The 16,019-nt window shown below is 37.4% G+C and overlaps 1 protein-coding gene across 1 annotated transcript; it reads left to right on the forward strand.

Annotated features, from left to right (window-relative positions):
* Positions 1-7,736: 7,736 nt before the first annotated feature.
* On the forward strand, positions 7,737-9,023 carry LOC113234339 (collagenase-like). The gene has a single exon (XM_026469643.1). The coding sequence runs from the start codon at positions 7,838-7,840 to the stop codon at positions 8,777-8,779; it is 942 nt and encodes a 313-aa protein (XP_026325428.1). The 5' UTR covers positions 7,737-7,837; the 3' UTR covers positions 8,780-9,023.
* The last annotated feature ends 6,996 nt before the right edge of the window (positions 9,024-16,019 follow it).

Here is a 16,019-nt window from a genome sequence, read left to right on the forward strand (position 1 = left end):
CGTTACGTTTTTAAATGTCTGTTCAAAGTGTATCTGGAAGTTTTTGTCGTTTTTGTTGTACTTGAAAATAAGGGAGATATCGTCTGCAAATAAAGTACATGGTGTGTGTATCTCTTTAGGTAAGTTTTTTATGTATAATATAAATAGAATACATCCCAGTACACTACCCTGGGGAAATGAGGAGTTTATATAAATTTTATTTGACCTATATGTATTTGTATCCCCCGTATTCGTGTTTTGACTCTCAACTTCTACTTACTGTATTCTATTTTTTAAGTAGGAGTATAACCATTTAAAAGCGTCACCTGCAATACCACTGTCATAAAGTTTTTTCAGGAGAATGTCATAGGAGACTTTATCATTTATAATTTAGTCGTCATAATTTTATTCTTACTTCAGGATTTGACAATAATGTTAATACATTTACAAAAATAACTGAATGGCTAGGTTAGCGGTAATGTCAATAAATATAAAAAGCTGCACAAAAATAACATGAAAGCGGCAGGCTACTGTCTCTCACTCGCATTTCGATCCAGTAGATATGAGATTATTCTATCATGAAAGACTTTATAATAGACAGGTGATATCTATCAAGTAGGGCGTGTCCATTGCTCCGCAATCTACTTTGCAGTGAGGCTGTACTCTTGCGGATCGCATTGAAACCATTCAGCCTGTTCCTCTGCAAACAAGATAGACGCACTCTAAAAGCCAGGCAGCCTCACCAACGACCTGGACCTGTTATTGTACCGGACCCGCAGGGCACTAAGCTACACTGTCCACTTACAATACCCTTATGAACTTGAATCATACGGCTTTATCTGATACGTCTATACTTTTTCAAAATTCTTTCCAGCTTGCTCAGCTTGACTCCTCACCATTTCCCAATTCTATCTATCTACCCAGAGCTGATGAGAAGATCGACTGCAATACGCGGGCGGCGCAGCACTATTGTCGTTTCGAATCGATACTCGTGTCCCACCCTATTTTTTTTGAAAGATAGCGTTCTCGCAAAAAGATGGGAGTTTATTAATTTGTTAAAAACTGTAATTTAACTAAATAAATCTTAAAAAAAAGAAATTATACATATAATGTACAAACTTGTAGCCCCGCACTCGTGTTGGATACATCCAACATAAGACACTATGTGCGTGCAAATGCGTGTGCCGTTGCGAATTTGCGTAGGTAGCACTGTATCGCGGGGGCCATGGACACACATGCAATATAGACAATCACAAATTACGAGTACATCCAAACTCTCGAGAGAAATAATTGTAGGCCATACCATAATACCTCCGTGGTAAAGTGGCTTGCACGCCGGTCTTCATGGTGCCGCCAATCGGAGGTCACGGATGCGATTCCCTTACACCGGGTCAATGTAGAAAAATTAACTTTTCTATATTGTGTCGGGTCTGGGTGTTTGTGGTCTCGTCGTTGTTTCCGATTTCCATAACACAAGCGCTTTAGCTACTTATATAATATTTCTCCCGGCCCGGGAATCGAACCCGCGGGACTTCTGCGTGCCAGATCAACATTGTAACTGTTCGGCCACAGAGGCAGTTATCTAAGCGTACAACGTATATCTAACAGTGGACTATTCGGATGATTTTTTTAATAGCCCCTGCACACACACACGTATAGACAATTACAAATTACACCCACACTCGCGAGAGAAATAAATGTAGGCCATACAGATATTTCTTTCGGTCCGGGAATCGAACCTGGGATCTCTGCGTGGCAGTCCAGCATGGTAACCATTCGGCCACAGAGGCAGTTATGTTGGGATGGTGGAAGGAAAAACCAATCAATTGACTACTTTTGACAAGCTAGCGTGTTATAATCCTCGAGGTTTTTGCGGCGCGTGGCACCACACAACTGAACAAATAAGTAAAAGCACTTCGAGAGGGGTCATTCATAAATGCACGCTGGAAGAGACGCCATCGTATATTCATAATTTGAACTATTTTAAGATCTTTTTATTTTTTATTTTATTCTTTATTTTTTATTTACAGGATCACACAATTTACAGTTTTCTGAATGCTGTGTAGGTACGGTTGTAATTAGAATGCAGATTTACTGTTTTTTTTTGAAAATTAATAATGTTTGATAATAATGTTGTTCTGGAGGTTAACTGTACAATAAAAGGAAAATTAAAAGAAATATGCTTGGTGACAAAGTAATTCACGTCTAGATAATAATAGTTATCTTACGATAATACGATAATGACTCTATATTACACAGGCTTCCAACATTTTTTAAGGTGTTTTAGTTTTGTTAATTGATTTTCAAACAGTCTTTGGTGTCAATTTTAAAAACGACATTGTCTTCTTTTATCACGCAAGCTTGTCTGCAAAATAAAAGAAAAATGAAAAAGAATACAATTTTCATACACATGTTACATTTTTCAGGAAAAGTATCTGAAAAATTGTAAAAATATAATTTGAAGTTTCATATTATGTTCTACGTTTAGATATATCTTTTGATGTTTTATTTAGCATGAATTATAAAATAAAATTGTAAAAACATTGCTATTTTAAGCCCTGCTCGGCTTATGTTCGTACATTCTCGTAATAGAACCGTGTCCTCAGTTTAGTATACCTCTTCTAGAGAATGACGTAGATCAATGTCCCCTGTCCAATAAGCTAAATGCGATGACAAATACGGACTGTTTGCAGATTTGCGATCTCTGACACTTATACCCTTTTTGGGTTCCGTAGTCAAGCAATTCTTATAGTTTAGTCACGTCGCCGCTCCTCGATCTGAATACAAAACGAATAAGGAAAATACGTCTTAATCATTCCACTTCTGGGCACTGGTCTCTTCTAAGGAGATGCGGGTTTTTTATGATACTAAGTGACGGGACGGAGTACACGCCTGATGGTAAGCGACACGCCTGTCCATAACAGTTGCAGTGCCGCTCAGTGCTTCAAATCGCAAAGATCTGAGGAGACACTGCCAATGCGCCCGTCGCCCTGAAACCGATGTCCTTCGGTGGGCGAATGTCTTCGGCATTGAAGGATACCTAATGCGGTATCAGCTACGTCGCTGTGGACTCGTCTCGCGCATGTTCAAATCGAGTGTAGCGAAGCGTAGCTTCTTTTTAGTTCTTGAGGTATAAGGGTTTTCTGAAAAGACAAATGACAAGTTGCAACATTTACCTCTCGAGGTGGGAGATGCAGTGGAGTTGCCTTTCTGGATCGAGGCACTTTGTAAAAACTCCAGTGACAAAATTTGAGGGGCAGAGGCTGTTGACCTGGACGCGAAACGTGATGTTCTCAAGTCTAAAACACCTGCAGCCATCTTTTTTGCTACTTTGTCGACGGTGTTTTTACGTGTCGCCACTGTTTGCGAACATTTACCAATAAGAGTGTCTACTGTAGCCATCTAAGGGCACATGGAATAGCAAACAACCGTAGTTCTAATTCTAAACAACATCAAATATACACACACCGCGAGACATAAGTTGGCAAGTCCCGTGTGCCTGTAATTTCACCAGCACCCTTACCCTTCCAAACTGGAACGCAGTAATGTTTGACGAACTCTTTCACATCGAGCTCTACTGCTACTAAAGAGAGAGAAATTGCAGCAATGTCTCTATGTACTGATGTTAGGCAACATAGCGAGGGAACAAATCTGATTAGTCAGCTTTGTATAGCAAGAATTGTATAAAAGAAGCTTTGTATGGATAAGTGCGAGCTTCCTACGAAGGGAATGTTAATATTCACAACAGGCAGGACCCTTCAAGATGATTATCAATTGACAAATAGCAATCCTCCGAAGCTATCTTTTATTGCATCTTACTTGCACCATTTTGTTGAGATGTATCCGACCGTGATACACACTTTATTGCTCTACTACAAAGAAAGTAATGCGTTTATTCTGTCAAGTCCGCAAGTGTTAGCACACTTTAGTAAGTGTACTAAAGGCCGACATGGCTTAATTCGTCCAGCCAAACTTTAGGGGAGTCTAAAAGATATTCCAAGTCAAACATAACTTTACTTCAATTACAACTTTTCAGGAAAAGGTTTAAAGATTCTACGTGCGAAAATAGTTGATAACTATTTTGTGTTTAGCTATGAGAGTTTAGCTTCTTTATGATTTTTTTCACGTTTTTTCTTTCTTGGCTTTGCGGGGTTAGCGTTGCAGCTACTTACAAAGTGTTTTCACTTGTTCTTAAAACGAGGAAACTTAACTATCATAGTAATGAATGTATAGGCGTCAAAATCAATTTTATATTAAGTATGTCGATTTTGACGCTAGCTTTTGGAGTACTGCTCTACAGTCTGTTCCCCTAATCGGGATGTTGTAAGCATCTCTATCAGACACACGTTTGTGCAATAATCTTCTAGATTATGGTGATCACCGCCCGAAATTCGGCCTAAAGAGCTATGCTGAAAAAGAAGGAAGAACACAGAGCTCTGTGTACTTCACGGATGTTGATAATGGGATTCGCGGCATGGATCTCACAGTTGTCCATTCGATTGGCTAGAAAAGGAACGCTTCAACCTTACGTCAACAATTCGCCCTATAGAAGACCTATACTTTTTTTCCATCATCTAAGCGCATATTCGGCGGAAATGGTCGGGATCGACGAGAATGGGCGAGACAAGATTTGAAATATTTGTTTGTAACATTGAACCGTATTGCTGCCCCAACAGACTCTTTATTAATTCTGCAACGGAAACACGATTCAGGATGTCTCGTACGATATCGCGAGAGCTCGCGCATGCTCGCGATGGCTATTAATGTCAATCGCAAGATTGTGGGATACTGTCGCGTGCATTGAAATGTAAACGTTCCCACATTTTCTAAATTATGTATACTTTTATTTCAGAGAAAAGTAATCAAACTACAGTCAATGAAAAACATATAGTCCTGGTGTCATACATGTATCCATATCAAAAATTATTTTCGAAAAAGTTCATTTTATTTTTATTATAATTCTATTTATTTATTTATTTTATCTTAGAGGGAACAAACAGCTTATAATACAACATGATTATTTCTTCTTACAGTATCTTTAACTGATTCTTCTTCCGTTGACATATTTGACAATAAGAGTTTGCGGGACACGGTACTTTATCCGCGTGTTTATGGCTTCACGAATTGAACCGCACTGGGTCTTCACTATCCACAACCATAGCGTGAGCTCGCGAAGGCAATTTTTGGTGGAAATAGGTAGGCGAGATTGTGAGCAGCGGGCATTGCCACTGCGCCCGTCACCCTGAGACGTAAGTTGACAAGTTCCATGTGCCTGTAATTTCACCAGCACTCTTACCCTTCAAGACCGGAGCGCAGTAATGCTCTCATTACTGATTGGCGGCAGAAAGTGGTGTAATATAATAAAATATGGATAAGCAATCTTTTGAAATCAGTTTTTTTATAAAAAAAAAAAGGTTACAATTATTCTAATACATCTTTATTCTCCGCTACATTTCTTTTTAAAAAAAAGTTTATAAATCCAAAAATATTTACAATGTCTATTTTGTCAGTATTTGTCAAGTGTATTTATATATATTTATCTATCTACTTTGCTTACATTTGCCTATATTTGCTTATTGTTTCACAGAAGATATTTACAATTAAGCAAATTGAATCAAAATGGAGAAACGTAAATTAAAAATTTAATTGTGACAATGAACAGCAAATCTTACAGAATGCTCATATCGCTTATGTTTAATCGCAAAATGATTAACATTCTTTTAATAGGATGTTACAATTAAGGAAAATTTTCTGGAAAGTAACTAAGAAGGTGTTTATTGCATTATTATTATTATTATTATTATTATTACATGAATATAGAAATCGCTTCAATCATTCTCAACTACGCTAATCCAATGCGTGTTGGGGTCTTTACAAGAAAAATCTTAGCTATTTAAAAATAAGAGTACCTATACATTAGTAATGACTTTTTTTATGATAGTAATGATGGGACGAACAAGTTGTGCACCTGATGGTAAGCGACACGCTTGTCCATAAAAGTGGCAGTGCCACTCAGAGCCTTATATCGCAAAGATCGGAGGGGTACTGTCGCTGCGTCCGTCACCCTGACACATAAATTGAGAAGTTCCAGGTGCCTGTAATTTCACCAGCACCCTTCTTCAGAACCGGAATGCAGCACTTACATTACTGCTTACTGCAGAAATAGGTAAGGAGCTCTAAAGCTACTAAAGTTATTAAAGACAAAGAGCGGTGGTAGCTCAATGGGAAAAGGATTACTTCAATTGCGTAGTGATGGAAAACATCGTGGCAACCTGCTTTGCCAAGCCGGTTCACAGCCCTTGGAAACGTGCGAAGTGCCTCAACCCGTATTGGCCAGCGTTTCGGACTACGCCATAAACTTGTTTTCAAGGAGACCCCTGCCCACCAGCAGGTGATATACGACGGGTGGCCCAAAAGTAACAAGAATTCCTTCTTTATCAATATTTTTGCAACAAACAATTGTCTAATTACTTCTGAAATCCACTGAATGGATTGGAATGGCGAATGCTTCCAGCGATTCGCTTCACCGCTTCCACGGTCCTAAAACGTTTCCCTTTCATGTCCTTTTCGAGTCTAGGGATCAAAATCATATTGCAAGGGCCGTATAGTCGTACCCTTAGAATAGAAAGCGGTGGACAATCGCGGTCATACCATTTTTAGTCGAAAACTGCCTCACAGACAACGAGGTATGAGTTGTCATGGTGGAACAACCAATCCCCTGTGCGTCAAAATTCCTGTAATTGAACTTTTGTAACTGCCTCCGTGGCCGAACGGTTACCATGCCGGACTGCCACGCAGAGGTCCCAGGTTCGATTCCCGGGCCGGGCGAAATATTTGTATGACCTACATTTATTTCTCTCGTGAGTTTGGGTGTAATTTGTGGTTATCCATGGCACCCGCGACACAGGGTTTCCCTAGTGCGGGGCTATGTTGAGTGTGTGCGTTATTATTATTATTGTTATTATTATTATTATGACAATCCAGAGATTTCACAGAGTTGATCAATAAATAGTTCGGCGCCGATCTTCATACATCAGGGTGTTGATTTTTTTCAATGTTATCATCCATTCTCGACGTTGAGGGACATCCTGAACGAGGTTGGCCCTCAATCGAGTTGTAGACACGATGTTGCTTAATTTTCAAGTTTTAAACGTATGGTAAGTATTTCCCTCAAAACAAAACATGATGTAACGTTTTTAAAAAAGTTAGCAATGGAAATCTCATCTGCGACACTCACTTACCCGCAAATTTGCAAATTTTATAGTATCATTGCATTCAAAGGCTCCCGTTTGGGTTAACATAAATTTGATATGTGAAGCCGCAATACCGCGAGCTAAGATCTTTTGGTCAATTCTTATAAAAGCTCTATTTAATTTAAGTCTAGTAGCAGTAGAGCACCTTGTCAAAAGTTCGTCCAGGGAAGTATTGCCACTTTATCTAATTCTGCCGCCAAGCAGTAATGCGAGCATTGCTGCGTTTCGGTTTTGTAGGATATGGGTGCTGGTGAAATAACAGGCAAATTGGACTTTTCAATTTAAGTCTCAGGGTAACGGGCGCAGTGGCAGCGACCCTCTGACCTTTGCGATTTAAAGCTTTCAGCGGCACTGCAACTATTATGGACAGGCTTGTCGCTTGCCACCAGGTGCACGACTTTTTTTTGTTCATCTTGTCACATGGTATAAAAACGTTTTATTTTGCCATTCGACTAAAAGAAATTATGTAATTTTGTCTATTTGGTTCATTTCAGTCAAATGCCAGATTGGCGAAGCTTTTGCTGCAACTTACTTGAAGAATAGTCTTAGCTTGGCTAGCTAAAAAGCTGGTATGAACGGCGTAAGCGTATCACTTTCGTGCGGTAATGGTATATAGACAAGGTTCTAATTATACGCAGTTTGAACCGTCGTGCAAGATGTGCAAGCGGCTTGCCAAGATACTAAAGTCACGGTACAAGATGAGAATATCGTGCGTGATCCTCTCTACTTTGATCGTCATTGCTGTTTTAACTGTGTGTGTAATGGTGAAGTTCGCCACTGAGATTTCTGTGGACGATAAATTGCGTGATGATCTACCTGGAGTCTTTAGGTTCAAACACATGGGTCTGATACGAACTAATGAAAATTCTTCCATTGCTGTAGCGGAAAGGTTCCCCTATGTTGCTGCTATAACCAGAAACTCCTCCACGAATTGGGAGTTCGCGTGTTTCGCTAGTGTAATTTTGGTTAAATGGATTGTTACTTCAGCACATTGTAGACACGCGGGTTCTGTGCATAGAGTTCTGTTGTACAGTGATTTTGTTAAAAACTACACAAATACATATCCCATTATGTTCTGGAGGCTGCATGAGAAGTACGATGCGTCTGCGCCGTATCCAAACTACGACATTGCCGTGGCTAAATTGAACGTGATTCAAGACAGAATTTTTTCATTAAAATCTGCTCGCATTAATGACTTTAATATCACAGATGTTGTAGCCAGTGTGTGGAAGACTGTATCCGCGATGGACAGGAGATTGTACTTGACTAATGATTTCGAGAAGTTTCCCGTAAAAATTGCGCCGTCGTTGCGGTGTTTTGAAAGATATGGTATACATTTAGACACAAGCATGTTCTGTGTTGATCTGTCCGATTACGAGGATTGTTTTGTACATGAGTTTGGGCCGATATTCTCGGATGATACCGTGGTGGGTGTTATAGCGGTGAATCCGAAAGACTGTGACACGAAATTAGCGATTTTTACAAATGTATCGCATTATGTTACGTGGATTTTGAAATCGACACACGTGATATTGCAGCCTGACTGACCTTTCCTTATTTTTATGGTTTTACTAAAATGAAATATTGTCGAAGTTTTTATGTCGTCGTTGGCTTGGTTATAATAAAAAACTGTTGAATTGGTTGTTTATACATGGTAAAATACTAAATCTATGATCTATAGGTATGTACATACGTTAATGTGTGTATTTGTGTTTATTTATAACCGACTTCATAAAAGGAGGAAATTCACTTGTAGGTTTTTTTGGACGTATGTTACGCGATAACTCCGGCGTTTGTGAACCGATTTTGATGATTCTTTTTTGGTTGGGAAGAGGGCACCTCAGTAGTGGTCCCATTTAAATTTGAAGAAAATATTCCACCTGCAGGTAAACATGGGGGTAAATGACTTTTTAGGTCGGTTTTTTAGTATACTGTACTAATTAGGTTTATGTTATTATTTTTCGTATTAATGTTACCTCTGTCATTATTTTTCATTAAAAAATGCTTAAAAATAACCTAAACCTACTTTTTCATAAATTATTGTACATGTTATGACGCTAATGTAAGGCAACGCCTCCGTAGCCGTAACGGTTACCATGCTGGTCTGCCACGCAGAGGTCCCGCGCCGGGGAGATATTAAAGCTTATAGCTTTAGCTTCTCCCGTCAGTCTAGGTTTAATTTGTGGTTGTTTATGTGATGGCCATGGCACCCGCGCTATAAGGTTTCCCTAGTACCGGGCTATGAGCGCGTGCGTTATTTAAATAGGCCGGGAGTAAGGAATTGCTAGACGAGTGACTTACAATTTGTATTAATACGAGTCAAGCAATCCCCGTTTCGGCCAAGGCGTGCTTTTCTCAAGCAATGCGAGGAAATAATAAAAGACTAAAGATAGGAAGACGTATAATAAAAAAAGAAAACTAATAATATAAAAAGTATAATATTATATAAATATATTGTGATTTTCTATGTTTCTTGTGGTGATAGGTATTCGTGAGCTCTGTACTCCTGCATGCACCGTTTATCCTAAAATTAGAACAACCTGAAACAAACAAAGGTTTGTTATACTCATTAACTGTGTCTAAACTAATATCTTTCGGTGTACTAATATATATATATATACGAACAAACCTCATTTAGTCCTTAGTTGCTAAGAAATTGTTACCTGGGGTCTCGTTTAAAAATTTCTACATGTTCTATAAAAAAAACAAATATTTACTTTTTATTTTTTGGACATAGTTGACAAAGGATTAGCAACTTGAAGTGGTACACGGCTCGGTACATAGCTCGTAGAACTGACGTACGTTGGGGCAGAAAGGATCTCGAATGGAGATCGCGAACCGGAAGGCGTTCAGTGGGACGGCCCCCTACTAGACGGACGGATGACCTGGTAAGGGCGGCGAGTAACCGATGGATGCACGCCGCGTCCGATCGACTAGTCTGCAAATCTTTGGGGAAGGCTTATGTTCAGCAGTGAACGTCTTCCGGCTGATATGCTGATGATGATTAAAAAAATATCGAACACTTATTATATATATATATATATATAGAACAGGCTGGATTCGAACCAACACCTCCTAGCAAACCGTGCCAGACGCTATGACAACTAAGCCACGGAACGAACCAACACACCTCATGAATATTTCTATGTGCTTTTTGCCGTGAAGATAATCATAAAAAGTTTAATTACTTTTATATGGATCTTGACATTCAATAAAACTGAATTACAAAAATTATTTTGTTAAATAGTTAACGTTTTTGGATGACACACTGGCTCAAATTGTGCTTCCGATACAATTACAATTTGTGGTGAAACACGCGACACTACGCAATGTATACACAACATGACCCTTCTCTTACAACCCATTACATGGACGAATTGTGCAAATGTTTGATTGTTTGAACAAGAATTAGCTCAGTGTTTTGTTACTTCGTATAGCGGAAGAACGGTTGCCTCTTAATCGAGAGGTCTACGGTTCGAATCCCCGTGGCGGTATGCACCTACCTACGACTGTAATTTCTGATAGCAATAGCTCTTGCTGAGATGCTTCAGCTAAATGCAAAGCGTTTCGCTTCCACGTTTATATGGCAAGTGGCTAGAGAGTGGAATTCCCTACCAGCGGACTTGTTCCCCGAACGTTATAACTTGGCTTTTCAAGACGAGAGTGAATAGGCATTATTTTAGGGTGCATGCTACATCGTCGTCTTCATCATCACTTTCCATTAGGTGAGATGGAGATGAAATGGGCTCATTAGATTCAGTTGAAAAGCGCCAAGAGGCTTGGAACGGCGCGTAAATTTGCCAGCTTATCGGTATTCTAAAGGATATAACATGGAGAGGGTGACCTATCACAAGCTAGAAACATGATTTACAGAATTTTGTTTCTCCGAAAACCTTTAGACTTTTATTGAATAGATTTTGTTCCATTTGTCCAAAAACACGTTACAGTTTTTTTCATTACACCACTGTACTAACCTAACCTAAATGTATAGGAGGGGCTCGTACCGTCTAGGTAATGCAAACAAATTCGGCTCTGGCACTCGCCGGCCGATTCAGTTTTATGTTATTTATTGAATATTCAAGACCATTGTTTTTAAATTACATTTCAGATGACAGCAAAAACGTAGCACAATGACATGACAAAAATTATGTAAGTGGACTTGCTGTGTGGTAAAATTGTATGGCATAAAATGGTATAAAATTGTATTTTATCTAAGAATAGTAATTTTGTCGAAACGAATTTTCAGCAATTTAAATTACATGCAAAACAGACAGTATAACAAACATGATTAGACCAAACAAACTTCTGCCCAAAGAATACGTATGTATAATAATTATTCTAACAATAGGTTTTCGGACAAACGATACTTCAGCTGTAAGACATTTCTGTGTTGCAAATTTATACCAAAATCGCCCGGAACGACCGTTTTTTCCCTGTAGATATCGATTTTAGAAATGTACATAATTCCAGTATGTACAAACTTGGGAACGTTAGCACAGCTGTCAGTAGATCTAAGACCCCAAATAGATCGTATACATCGCTTTTGAGATCGTAGAGCGATTTCCCTTTACGAAGCGTTTCCCCAGAATATCACTCTGTACAGTATCTTGCACAAAACCTCGCAAATCATAGAAAAATGCCACATTTCGCTGCTTTGAACTGCAAATTTGTAAGTCGTAATTATAATAATTATTATCTGTGGTGGTATTTCGTATCATCATTGAGTCTTATTTTATTTTAATAAATTTTCAATTTTCTTTTACCGTAATCATTTTTTTGTTAGAAGAAACGAAAGCAAATCTTATGCCGCTGCAATGTGGTCACTTCTTTTTGGGAGAAGTGTGTGATGATCTAAAATCGTTCGTCATCGTTCAGCTATTAACCGCTAGATGGCAGCACATTGATGGAAATTTCAATATAAAGTCTAGACGTAGCTTGCAATAATTAGTATTGATGGTATTGAACTTCTCAACGATCTGCCAACAGGGTCAAGTTTAAATTATGTCGTTAATATAGAAGAATTTGTTATTGCTTTTCAAATTTGAAACTACGACCAATCATTATCAAGATTTCATAGTGTTTTCAATTATGAATGTATGAGTTTTGAAAGAAAAAATATTAAAACCTCTCTCCCGAAAAGTTGTTATTTTGCAGACGTCACTTTATTGTACCAATAGTGCAAAGTTTTATTCAATATAAAAGTAAACATACGACGATTTACATTAAGTTGTACGTCGCATTTTTAGTTAGTTTAGTTTTACACAAGATGTGATATACAAGACGCACGATACGTGAAAAGAAAGTCGTAAATAACAGTTTGTCTTTCCTTCTCCATACATAACAGTCGCCTCTTTCCCCCAAGAACTTAACCACTTACAAAGTTTCTGATATTGGTTTAAGCTACTATAACAATTCTTTTATACGTCTCAATGTTGTAAAGCTTTGTTGAACCATAACCACATTTACAAAGTCAATGATGCGAGTGTATATTTATATAAATCTACTAAAGTGCTCCCGCAGTTATGACATGCTCGAAGCGCGTCAATTTGTCATCGAAGGGAGGGCGAGGGCCGGCTGAGGGTTCCACAGGGTGCAGATTAAATAGGAGTGTATTGCATTGTATATATGAGAGCAGCTACAAAACAACATATTCGTGACTTAAGAAACAATTAATAAAATGGAGAGCTCAAAACGTTTAAGCGCCTGGGCATAAATGCGAGCAATGTTTTGATACCGCTCTATTGCGTTCGTTTTTGCTTTGCGCTCTACCACTCTTACTTGTTTCTTTATTAGTAACTAGCTGGTGTCCGCGACTCAGTCTGCGTAGATTAGTACTTCGAGTGGCTTACTTTACTATCTAGTATTCATTGTTTTGTTGGTTTTCCATATAAACTTTCATCTCCTATTTAACCCCCGTTTTAGATTTTTTTTGACAAAACGTAACCTATATTCTTCGTTCCATCCATCCATATACCAAAATGTATCAAAAATGGGTTTAATCGTGAAAATGTAACAGACAAACTTTATCATATATTGTCATAGTGTGATCTGCAATTTTTATTTCTCAAACATGTTCGGAAATGTTGTAAACGATGAGCACATACAGAACCTGCTTTCGTTACACTATAAAATTAAAAATAAAGTATTTCGCGGTCTAATCCGTGGCTTCAATAATTAATACTTGAGACAACATCACAGTGACTGAGTTAATATACCATAAAGCCAAGTCGTCTGCTCGTTCGTTCTTCACACCTCGGTGTGTGTCTTTTTTAATCCGGTTTTGAAAATATCTAAGGATAAAAAAGAAAATATTTAATTTTTTTTAAAGTTAGCTGACGCACGAAGTGTATTCTTCGCTTCCTAATAATTTGTTTTTGTATATATATTTAACAAGTAAGTTAAATTAAATTTTTATTGAATTGATATTCAATTATTTTTTTAGTTAGTACCTTTACATGTGTGATAAATCTGTCACAGATTTCTCATAGATGGCGCTACGACTAAAAAGTCGTTGAAAGACCAAGTACAAAGACACGACGCAAGCACATAGAAGAATTCGTGAGGTCCGTTGGTTCGTTCCGTGGCTTAGTTGGTATAGCGTCTGGCACGGTATGCAAGAAGACGTCGGTTCGAATCCGACCGGATCGAAGGAATTTTTTCTGAGTGTTTTTTCTGAATGTTCGATCTTTGTATTAATAATTATAAGTAAGTTAAATGTTTTGAAAAATTTTAGTGAAATGTGGCAGGCACAGTGGCAGTGCCCCTAAGATCTTTGCGATTTAATACTCTGAGTGACACTGCTACTGTTATGGACAGGCGTGTCGCTTACCACCAGGTGCACGACTTGTTCGTCCCGTCACTTAGTATTACAAAAAAGTGGCTGAAACGCTCACCGCGAAAAGCCTACAAAAATAAAATACTTCCCTACATTCATTGAGAACACCTTTGAGGCCCTAGTGGAAATGATAACAGCTTGACTCGCACTCACTACGGTCCATGTTTCCTGGCCCTTGACAATAACTTATTATGTAATTACAGCATTAACATAATAGGCAGGTTTTATTCAAATTATTTTAACTGTAACCGAAAGGTGTGCAGCTGAAAACAAATATATTCCACCAAAAATATGAAACATTATTAACTATTTCATGCGTAAAAAGGATTCTGCTTGACTTCAATTATTATTTACGCAGTTAACTATTTTGAATAATGCTATGTGAAATTATATTGTTGTGATTATTAAATTGAATAAAAATATGAAATAAATCAATACAACATTGTTTTATATATATTTTCACACTGACTCTAAAAATAAAGGTTAAACGACCGCGCTCGCAATGTCCGCCATGTATATTGGATGTGAAGTTGTGATCAAGAAGAAAATAATTAAAGTTATAGAATTGGTTTCCATCATAGATTTAGTATATATGGTTTCCATAGTCTAAGTGAAAGGACACTTCGGACAAGCATCTTTTTTCATGGACAACCTCGTCACTTATCCTTAGGCGAGTTTAAATTTTTTATATCTTTAAAAAAATTGCATACACTTCATTTTACTTTCATTGCATTGTCAAGAATTTGGCTCTACCTTGTTCTGGCAGCGGTTTCGAATATTTTTCTTGGATTTCATAATTTCCTTCTTACCTATGAAATAAAGTATTTTTGATTTTTTTACATTGACATTTTTTTATTGCAGTTCAGTGTACTTATTAGATACCAGTATGACCACCCAGTAGGAGCATGAGGAAAAGGCCTTTTTTAGCACCTCGTGTTATAGTTACTTTTTAATGGATGGCCATAGGACGGAATAAACCTGGGCATAGCTCGTACGATTCTCTACTTTCTTGCTGTCTTCTATAATGTTGACTTTTCTACTATAATTTTCTACTAAAGTTATTATTTTTTAACTATCTTTTTATAACTTATCTTCGATAAGTCCTCTTGGTTTTATGTAACTTGGTGTTCTTCCAAAAAAATCGTATGTTGACCGTTCCGTGCATATATATTCTTGACGTTGTTAAGTTCGTTCGGAACAATATAGCCGAATTTAAATTTGTCAGTAGTTCACGTCGCAACAATCAACTGGTGCTTCCTACATCAAGTCTGGAACTATTCAGAAATAGTCCATACTACAGAGCCATTTCAATATATAATAAAATACCCCTCAATATTAAAAATGAAATAAATAATAAACCTGTCTCGGTTAAATTAAAAAAATACTTAATTGAAAAGTGCTATTATTCCATGCATGAATTCTTTAATGACAAATAAAAATTTATTCGATTTTTAAACATTGAGACATTGACTTCATTTTGCGATCTTATCTACTATGTGATTTATAAAAGTAAAAAGAAAAGTAATAATAATGTATTCTTATATAGTCATTATTAATATTCCAATTTTAAAATTAAATTATGTATAAAATAAAGCCTGTATGCCTAAATGAAATACTTGCTCTTATAATTATTACTTTTATAATATTTTAATATGTAATTTATAAATGTAATTGCAATGCCCCAACAGGGCTTATGTACATATTGGCATTGTGTTGTTTTTAAGATCTTTCTCACCAAAATTGTACATACTGCAGAAATAAATAAATAAATAAATAATTTAATTTTATTTCTTGATGTTTGGTTATAAACTCCTGTTGACTACTTTACTTTCAAATATCGTCACAAAAGGTGAAAACTCGCTCGAATAGGTCACTCGACACCATAAAATAATACATAGGATAGACGTAGGCGATAGAGTGCTTTATTCAGACATATTTATTTAAATCAAAAT

Source organism: Hyposmocoma kahamanoa, unplaced genomic scaffold, assembly GCF_003589595.1.
Source record: "Hyposmocoma kahamanoa isolate Upper Pololo Valley unplaced genomic scaffold, ASM358959v1 83, whole genome shotgun sequence".
Taxonomy (NCBI): domain Eukaryota; kingdom Metazoa; phylum Arthropoda; class Insecta; order Lepidoptera; family Cosmopterigidae; genus Hyposmocoma; species Hyposmocoma kahamanoa.

Excerpts from the sequence above, each read along its gene's own strand:
- LOC113234339 (XM_026469643.1), top strand. The coding sequence starts at position 7,838 with ATGGTATATAGACAAGGTTCTAATTATACGCAGTTTGAACCGTCGTGC.